Here is a 10,514-nt window from a genome sequence, read left to right as displayed (position 1 = left end):
GGTATGTAAATATATGAAACAATGCATGTCATACGAGCTATTAGGGCTAAAGTTGGCCATAGACGCAAAGATCCGAACGTTCGAATCCTTGAACGATCGGACTTCCCCATCTCACGACCTGCCACTAACCTTCAGTTTAAATAAAGTATTCAAAGAACAGAACAGCCGATGTTCTGCCCCTAATAGCAATCGTACAAAAGTTTATGTCGGACAAAGCTGGTGACCGTCTCCCACTGAAAATCGTCAGATCGGCAATACATGCAGAGATATTATCAGCCGACAGAAATCTTTTAACCTGGCCGATCGTCCGAAGCCAGTCAGAGGGCCCAATACACTGCCTAATAAACTGTCGACTTAATTTGTCAGCAGCTTATATCTGCCTATGTATGGGATCCTTTAGCGTTTTCACTTCTCCCTCTTTGTTTTAGTTTCTACATGGGCTTTAGGAGCAGGCTTTACTTACAATAAACATGTGACAGTTTTCATAAAGGAACCAATATTTAATCCTTAAAAAAATAAAATAAAAAAAAAAAGTTTAAATATGTATGTAGAACATAGTATGTCTGACCCCTTATTCTTCCAGTTTTTTTACTTGACAGCAAAGGGATGGGACCTGGAAAAAGAGGGTCAAATGTTTTCTTTGTTCTGTCAGAGGAAATAGGTCAGGAAATGCTTGATGTGTTCTACCGGAAGTCTCGTTTCTTATGATAAAGAAGTGAGGTTGCTTTGGATGCAGTTAGATTTCAGTCATATACCAGAACAAAGGATATTTTTAAATAACTGCATTCTCTAACTGGCATTAACCCCTTTGATTTGATTTACTACCTGCACAGTGGAATCCTTGCAACAAGAAAACATAAAGAACAAAAATTAAAGAAGTACTGCAAATAGTCATAGATTGTTACTGTCTGCATTGCAAAAATTTAAGCCCATATAATAAAATAATAAACAGTCATGTTAGCATGAAACAGATAAATAGGGCCTGATAAACAATCATGGATTCATGTGGATTCATGTTTCATTTGCCTAGGTTTACCAAAGGAGAAAATGCCACACATTAGCCTAGCACTATTCTGTAAATGTTTTAATTTTTGGGGGGTTGCCTGGAGCAATGACCCAAAATCAGTAGCGTAACAAAAATGCCCTGGGCTCTCCTGGCCAAAAAAATGTTTGAGGGGCCTGGTACACACAGCATCTACTAAACCCAGCCACCCGTTACTAAACCCAGCCCGCCGGTCACTTCCCATCCACTTGGGCAGCAGTAAGTAGATAGAAGAGCAGCTGGGGAGGAGGTTCTCTAACAACTTTATAGGAAACAGACCACACAGTCTGAGGCCCTCCTTTTTGGTTAATACACCCAAGCAGGTAGGCCTGTGTATCCAGACAACACAATGTGGAAGAAAAAAAGCAGGATGTGAGGTCCACAGGAAACCACAGCACCGCACCCATTTTTAAAAGGTCTAGATTAACATTAAGAAGAAAAAGACAAATAAGGGGTTAATTTAAAAAAGGGGGATATACCTGTAAATCAAGGAACCACAGGCTCCTCATTTTTATACTGACCATAATAGAATAAATCTGGCATAACTGTATATTACAGCAAATTTATTATTGTGCTCAAGGCACATAGCAGTTTGTGCAAAAAACCTGCATTAGGAAAGAAAAGAAGTGGTCACAAATTGCGACTCACCAACATATGAACTGAAACTGTTTTAAATTGATAAACAAGTTACCACAGAAATTACCATTACCAATTACTTTTCATTGTGAACTTCCCAAATCTGGCTTTTGTGGTAGGGCTACTATTTGGAAACAGGCTTCAAAGATATTTTTTCCCTAAATATATGGGTATATTAATGTCCTGAGAAGTATAAACAGGGCTGCCTTCAGAAATCAAGGGATGCCATACACTTGCTGCCCATGTACCTATTATGCCCAATTATGTCCCAGTGATTCCAAATCCACTATATTGGGATTCAGACAAATTCTGAATCTTTCATGAAGGATTCTGCAGAATCTAGACATGAGGGTCACACTATTGAACCAAAAAGTGATGAAGAGTAGTGTATTGTACACCAGGATAAACTCAAACATCAATACTTAAATGCCCTAACAATAGATTATAAGCCTCATGTCCCATGCCCCACACAATGTGCAAAGTGCAAAAATAGGCCACAATTGGGCATTTCTTTGCACTTTGCACACTGCATGGACATTGTGCAAAAGGACCTGCAGACTGCTCTTTGAATGAGTGCTGCTGGTGAGAGGAGGCAAGTGGGTGTCCTCCCATTCTGCGCCCTACCCACCCTTACCTTGCAAGTCATTCAGATGTGCAAAGCCAGGTGCAGCAGGACATGCAGCTCACCTAAACACAAGCAGTAAGGACAGGGCACTCTTCACTGAGCTTTGTCATTTTCATCCTGCATTCAAAGGGGGGGGACAAGTGCTCAGCAGATGCAACAAAGTGCCCCTATATTTGTAGAACTTTAACAAAAAAATAAACAGAATGATAAAATATATAATACACAAAAGCTATGAATATCCTGTAAATTATATCCTTATAAACGATGAGTTCTGATGTCATCAGTTATAAACGATGAGTTGTGATGTCATTTCTGTCACATGACTCACTGAAATTTGTGTATTATAATAAATAAAGTACCCCCAGTTGCAAAATATGAGGATATTAGAAGTTACCTCGGAGTTCCATGACCTGTATAAAAACATTCGGCCTTCGGCCTCGTGTTTTTATATGGTCATGAAACTCCTCGGTAACTTATAATATCCTTATATTTTACAAGAGGGGGTACTTTATTCACTATATATCTTCCATTGCCCATTAAAATGGTTTGTGCTTTTATATGGTCTCAGTATTACTTGGCAATGACTAAAATTCTTAAATGCACAGCACTGTGTGCAGTATGTGTATATATAGTATATGTTATATCTCAAATGTACACCGTAAGCACCATGGCCTGTTCATTCTGACATGAAAGCAAGTGTAATGAAGTCTGCAGCTGTTAAACTAGGAAATTTGTCAGTTTTGCAAGTGTTGCTTTTTACCAGCAATGGTAACAGTGACAAACTAGGTTGTTGACAATCACTTTCTACTATGGATCATTGGAGTTTCCATATACATGGACACCTGCCTGACTCTCACTTAATACATTTTTGAGATTTAGGTAGCAATACAGCAAGTTGCAATAGCAGTGGCAATTCCATGCAATAGCAGCAGCAGTTCGCTGCCTTTTAGTCCTGATATTTGCACTGTACACAGTGTGTACACTGTACACCAATGTTACTGTATAAGGCTTTGGTTACATTTTAAATGACTGAAACTGCTGAATGAACCATTTATCATTTATTAAAATGTTTTCAGGGATTGATTGTCTACTTTAAATTATACTGATATCAATGGTATAGCTATGGGGGCAGCAGACCCAACAGTCTTGGAGGGTAAACCAAGTGATGGTCTCTGGTAGGAACCCCCAGCTCAAGCCAGCGAATGAACTCTGACCCTTTGCTGGAAATGTGGGCATGTGTTACTATGACTATTACTATTACCATTAGTAATCTCTGGCCAAATAATTAACTTTTTTTAAAAATTCCCTGTAAGATATCAACTCTTGTGCAGGTAGCATGTGCCATGTGTCAATATCTTTGCTGCACAGGTCTGTAGAAGGGGTTTTGTGCAGAAGCTCTGTGCACTAAACTGTATGCTACACAAAACAAGATTTATAGTTTTTTTAACTTTTCGAAAACATGCTGCAATAATTGTGTGGGAGTGATATGTGACATATGACTTCAGGAAATATGACTTCATGAAGGCTTTATCACAATCAAAACATGTCTACCACAATCCTGAAAAAGATGGAAAATTAGAGTTTCAGTATGTCTACATGTTTTGTTATATATACTATTTACTAAACATAGATTTTTTTTTGCATAAATGTAGTCAGTAGTTTTGACACCTAACCCATGAAAAGATTTTAAAGCAGCTCCAGATTATTTGTATCTCTATATAGGGCATTACTAAGAAATTTCAAGTCCATCCCAAAGAAAAAAAACTATGTCTAGTTATCCATAGAATTTCCTTTTTTTATTTTCTGGGGAATTCAGACTTTAACTTTCTTTCTCAGTAGAAATGTTCTGTACACATGTTAGTAACAGCTGGAATGCCATCTGAAGCTTTTCATAATCATCAAAAAAATATAGTTTTACAGTCTATAGGCTGTCATGTGCACTGTTCTCTTTTGCTTAGATTGCTGTGCTAAAAGTAGCAACAAACTGTTTAACATTATTTTAAATATGTGTGAAAAGTGCTTCAGTAGCCTCAGTCAAACTAAAGCAAGGATGCCTCAGGCACATGCAGATATGTAAACAAAAAAATGTAACAATAGACTTTCAGAAGGCTGTACCCTCCAAATTATATAGTTTAATCACAAGAATTGATTCTCTCGTGATATACTTTCTATTTAAATTATCTGAGAAGCTTCTAAATATTTTATTAAAGGTTTTACATTTAAATGACATACCTTTGCTGCTATAAAAACCGATCATACATGGGAAGCACCACTTGTTTAGCGAGGTCACCAAATTATTAGATCTTTGCCCAGTTTAACCAGCAAAGTGTTGGGGCCACATTGGGCTAATGCAATGTTTTTGCCTTTGGCCAACAAGCACATCATATTCCAGCCCCATGCAGGCCTATTGGGAAAGGCCAGATCTACAGACCGATAGGATCATTGCCAAAAGAACTTCCAATCTTATATTTATTGGAAATCCAGTTAGATACCATCAGTGGAGACTGCAGTTTCACATATAGGGCTTTATGCTGAGGAGTGACTGAGCTGGCAGCCAGTGTTGGCCAAGGTATGATCAGCTCTTATATTCGTCAACAGTGACAGTTAATCAGAAGTTTATTTCACCTTTAATATATTCTAAATTTAGCAGAAAATGGCCTTTTATAATGTAGCCTATACAGGATATCCCAGGGAAACTCATAACGCCCTGCAGCATCTCTGGGTTACATTACTGTAGCTTGCAATAACCAAAGTCACCTTATACATTTAAGAGTATTATTATAAGTGATTATACATCTGGCAGTCCCAATACAGGGCACTGATAGGAAAAGGGAGGCAAATTTGCACATACATGAGGACCCAGTAGTTGTCCCCTTTATCAGGATACACATAGCTAACCTTTTGCTGTATTCTTTCTGAATGGTTGGTAAAGGACTGGTTTCATCTGTCTTTACATTCTTAGCTAAGGTGAAACTAAACAGAGATTTAATTTTATTTTTCATGTGTTCTTTTATTACCGTTTTCACTGTATATAAAGAGTTGCTTGACATACAAATATATTTGTATTTGAGAGCATGTAGACTGAGCCCACCATAGCACAGTAGAATAAATTCTTCCCATTACCATATGTGCATCCATTTGTCAGAAGAGGATCCTTAAACTTGAACCCATTTGTTTCTAGTCATGACTGTGGCTTACCAGAATACCACACTTGATGTACAACATAAATCATTTAATGACTCAGGAATTCCTACGGCACAGACAAAGCAAGTTCAGTTTCAGGTTGGGCGCATTTTTGCATGGGCAGAATGCCGCTTACAGATTTTGACATGTAACCCTAAGCAAGTAGGCTTCCAGAAAAAATATAGGCCCGTGGATGACTTTTTCAGCCACTATATAGTAACAGATGATGACATACAAGATGTTAGTAATGAAGGAGTATATAAAATATTAAAAAAGTTAGATATTTTGCTGGAGGAGACAGACTAACAAATTGGCTAACATTTTGACATGGACAAGCTCACCAATTCTATAAAGTAGACCAGCCATGGGTACTTTGCTGGGGACTTCAGTGACTCCATTTTAATTTAGTTCCTTGCATGGATTTAGGCTAGGCACATCTGTAGAAATTCTTGGAAGTTAAAGTGTACTGCACATGCGACCACCTCAAGCCACAGCAGGGAATAACTATCAGCAAAAGTTATACCACCCACTGAGATAAAAAGCTCACTGTCCTGATAGAAAGATCATTGATTAAATATTATCAACAATAAAACAGCATCAGGGTAAATCTGACTTCTGGCTATTAGGGTCCAGGCTTACTGCAACTGGATAGCCTTTTTTTACATTTCAGGCTAGAAAGAAAACCTAAATAAAGAGAATAAAGCCATTTGGAAACTATTTTAGAATATGACTGTTTGCAAGTTCTAATGATTGGTTAATACCTGCCTGCACTACTGAACTGCTCAATCTACCCATACAAATATAGGCTTACATTTCAATGTTTGTTGTCATGAATAGGCCCTTTTGATACACACCCTCCTGTCATCTTCCCATTTGTTGCTATCTTCATTGATCTAATCACACATTTTCACTTGCTGTACTCAGTTATTTCTCAGTTGCATTTTCCAGTAGGTCAGCAGCTTTCAGTTGAAAATACACAGATCAAAAGTGCTCTCCTCCCAAGGCATGGAGACAAAACCCCACTATAAGCAACTCAGTCTGTGGGCACTGCCTGTTAGTTGACATAGGCAGACTACTTCATGTCTCCCACCCTGTAACCCCTTCCACGCCTGCAGTGCATTGAGAGCACATCTATTAAACATAGCGTTTGAAATGATGTAGCATTCTAGATAGATGATAGATAGATAGATAGATAGATAGATAGATAGATAGATAGATAGATAGATAGATAGATAGATGATAGATATACAGTACTGAAATACAATTTTTCTCTTCAGACTCGACCAAAGCTCACATCAATTTGTAAGACTTTCATGGTGTAAATACGCTGGAAAATTATCAGCATAAAAAACTGACATATGAAGGATATTAGCATAGGTAATGTGAAGGAGATTAAATTTTTCAAATGTGAAGGAGATGTCAAATTTTTGAAGTTACATATTGGTGCAGTTATGGCTGGCAGAAAGGTTTGTGAGTTTATCATATCAATGCAAAGTTAAATAGATAGACAGATGATAGATAGAATATGATAGATAGAATAGATAGAATAGATAGATAGATAGATAGATAGATAGATAGATAGATAGATAGATAGATAGATAGATAGATAGATAGAAGCCCTGAATCTATGTGTCTTCTGTGCTTGGGGAGTGATTGGGAGGCCTCAGAGGGACAGAATAGCCCTTGAATGCTGCTAAAGTCAATGGGGGAATGAGATGATGTGTGAGTGTGTATGTGCACTATATGTGCTATGGGGGGGTGGTCCCACAGTGTAGTCTATTTGGAGTGGGGTGTGTAAAAGAGCCAGAAAGGGACATTTCAGAGGGAAAGAAAAATATGACAGACAAGTTAAACGTAGCCCCTGAAAGTGCATGCAAAGCTTGTGAGGTACAGGGCTCGGAAACTCTGCGCAAACTCTGTGGAAAAGAGGGATGTGGAGAGAGAAAGTATCAGTGTCGGACTGGCCCACCGGGATACCAGAAAAACTCCCGGTGGGCCAAGGTGTCAGTGGGCCCTCATGCTGCTAAACTTTTGGCCAATTTCATGGCCATTCCCTTTTTCTATGAGAACAAAGAGGCTAAATAGATGGAATAATTGATTATAGTATGTAAAGAAAACAGACTAGGAGAATAGAGGTTGATTGAGGAGATGAAGAATAATAGTACTGAGAGTGGCCCCTGGTCTAAGGTTTTTGGGTGGGCCCTGGTCTACGGTTTTTGGGTGGGCCCTGGTGTCCCAGTCCGACACTGGAAAGTATGAAAGTGGAGAGAGCAGGAGTGAGTGCACATAACTGCCCATCTGTGAGATTGGCTGCACTGTCAGTGATAGCAGCAGCATCAGCTGATGAGCCCGATTAATTGACTTCCACGAGCCCCAGCTGTGAGCCAAGCGCTGCATTTCTCTGCTTCACAGCGCCCAGTTGGCAATTTATTTGCGCACGATCAGCAGAGGTAACGTTACTCTGCTCACTGTGCTACTCCGCCCGCTCTTCTTGGGTACCGCTGCCCCTGGCCGGGCCTACTTTTATCTGCATATGGATAGGATCCCATCATGCCACTTAACAAACGTGCACATGGAATAACGTGTGTATATAAGGCAAGTGGGCAGTATATAGCTATTATACTACAGTAACATATTAGCTAAAAATAAGAGCCTTGCTCCACATACCTGCAAATCCCCTATACCCGCATGATTAGTGTGCCGGCTGCTCACAGTTATCTCTCATTTAAGCGCTGCTCAGATATGTGTTTATTTGCATCGCCCCCACTGTAACCGCAATTGCACAAGATCTCTGGCTCCTTCCTATTGCACAGGCGCAGGCACATCTATCTGTATGGGGGAGACACGCGGGACTGGCTGCAGAATAGGGAAGGGACAGAGGGAAATAGCAGAGAAAGCGACCTAACCAAACACACATCACTGACAGCAAATTAGGGAAGGGTATTGGGCCAGCGAATTCCTTGAAGGGAGGTTAGAAGAGAGAGAGAGGGAAATGGGATGAAGGCAGGGTACTGGGTACTAAGCTGAGGGAAATAAATGTGGGAATGAGGAGGAGGACAAGAGACAGAAAAGCACACAGGACTGACAGTGTGAGGATGAGTAGTCTGTGAGTGAGGAGAGTTCCAATGTTAGAGGAAGACAAGAATATGCGAGAAAGAGTTAGAAAAAGAGTTGTTCAGTATAGTGTGTGTTTATATATATATATATAGGCTTCCCTTGCCAGTGATGGAGAGAGCGAGCCCACAGAAAAGCAACCCTCGTTCCTCCCCTTACTTACCTTAATGGTCCCGTCCATGTGTCTATGAGTTGAGCAGAGCCCGAGACCTTCCCACACATTGACCCGGCTGTACAGTATCCCAGTGCCTAGCCGATACCTCCCAGGATTCTCTCGCGGCCGGGAGACAGACACAGACAGACAGACAGCTATAACCGGATGAAACTTTTTTCAGCTAATTTTGGGAAGTGAAGTCACTCGCTTTTGTAAGGAGGAAGCTGTGAGTTGTTGCCTCCTGCTCCCGACATGACAAACACACAGGATATTTGCCATAGGAAGATAAGGAAAAGGGGAGAATTGTTCCTGCGGATCGTTTCCTGGTTCTGCATAAAATAAACATTCTGCCAAGTGGTTTGTGTTCTACTGAGCCAACTGCCCACCGGCCTCTCTCTCTCTCTCTCTGAGCTCCGGGCTGACATGATTCACACTGTCACACTCACATATTTGCCTCCTCCATTTGCCAGTAATGTGATAGACTTATCATTAAGCCCAATAATACGCAATTCCCGTAAATTGTTATCATTCGCACAGAATTGGCCGGAGCCAGACTTGCATGCATCTATATATCAGAGGCAGGCAGAAGAATGAAGGATCAATAGCTATATAATGAAAATAATGTGCATGAGAGACGAACACACCGCTAAATGAACAAACAACTAGAGAGATGTTGGAATTGAAAGACAAATGAAATATCGGCCGATAGATCGATTGTTCAGCAATGGTCATGTTTGCTTAATACAAGTATAAGCACTAGGATTCCCTACCCTGGTGGTTATTTATTGTACCTACCGTGTACCTGATACCTTGCAGTTTCATGCATTAGTATATTATCATATAGTGACCACACACATTTACATCCCATCCAATCGATGCAGGCTGTGGATTTTTCCTTTTTTCTAATGAGGAAAACTTTTGGCTGATCGATTCCCAGCAAGTAGTAGGCCAGACAGAGCCAGCACCATAACTGGCTAATAGTTCTGTTTGGTTAGACCACAACCCATTACAATACAGGAGCCTGCACCCACCTTCCTCTGCTCTACGAGTTTCTTGAGGTGCATCCCTGCGAGGAATGGGGCTCCAGATTAATCCAGTGTTGGTGCCACTGATCTTGGATGTAATCCAATCCAGAACACTTAGATCCGCCAGGTATATTGATGATGTGAGGGCACAGAGCAATGAGCCCTCTTTGGATGCAATTTATGTGTCCATTTGCCAGTAGATGTAATCCTCAAGTCTGTGTTTAGTCCTGCACTCACTTTCTTTTCCTCTTTCTTTCCCCCTCTCCTTTTGCCTTATTATTTTTCTTTCTTTCCCTCCCCCTTGAAATTAGCCTCATCAATTCAAGTGCAATTTTCAGTGCAGATGTAGGGTGGGGGATTGCTGTAGGTTAAGGAGGGAGGCTCTGTCTCCATGTAGACTGCTAAGGGGGAGAGAAGGAGGGGAAATATGAAGGGTACTCACACCCCCTCCTTCTGTCTGCTCTACAATCCAGGGGTCTGCATCCAATGTCCCCAGAGCCTACCACATCTGGATGCTGCTTGCGGGGTCATTTCTCCCCTTGCCTGGGGCGAATGCAGTCCCACCTCTTCTAAAATCAAGTTTAACCCTTCATTAGCATCACCCTACCCTGCACCCCAACGCACTCTTTCTAAATAAGGCTGGGGTGTAGCCTGGCACTTTTGTGTCTGAACCCTGTTCGTTTCTGTCTAGTTATGATTAAACTCAGCCTTCGCTTTTACCGGCACATTGTTTGT

The 10,514-nt window shown here is 40.6% G+C and overlaps 1 protein-coding gene across 2 annotated transcripts in view; it reads right to left on the bottom strand.

Moving 5' to 3' along the window:
* Positions 1-10,265, bottom strand: part of fli1.L (1 L homeolog) — a 53,930-nt gene extending 43,665 nt beyond the window's left edge. Inside the window, exon 1 of one of the 2 annotated variants that reach the window (XM_018225697.2) lies at positions 9,786-10,265. In XM_018225697.2, coding sequence (XP_018081186.1) covers positions 9,786-9,818 — 33 coding nt within the window. In that variant the 5' untranslated portion in view covers positions 9,819-10,265. Of the gene's footprint in view, positions 1-8,763; positions 9,757-9,785 lie in introns of those variants that run through there. The other variant, XM_018225698.2, reaches the window with a different exon arrangement.
* Positions 10,266-10,514: the final 249 nt, after the last annotated feature.

The sequence above is a fragment of the Xenopus laevis genome, chromosome 7L (assembly GCF_017654675.1).
Source record: "Xenopus laevis strain J_2021 chromosome 7L, Xenopus_laevis_v10.1, whole genome shotgun sequence".
In the NCBI taxonomy this organism is placed as follows: domain Eukaryota; kingdom Metazoa; phylum Chordata; class Amphibia; order Anura; family Pipidae; genus Xenopus; species Xenopus laevis.
Note: the sequence above shows the minus strand (reverse complement) of the source record. Positions and strands in the feature narration are given on the sequence as shown.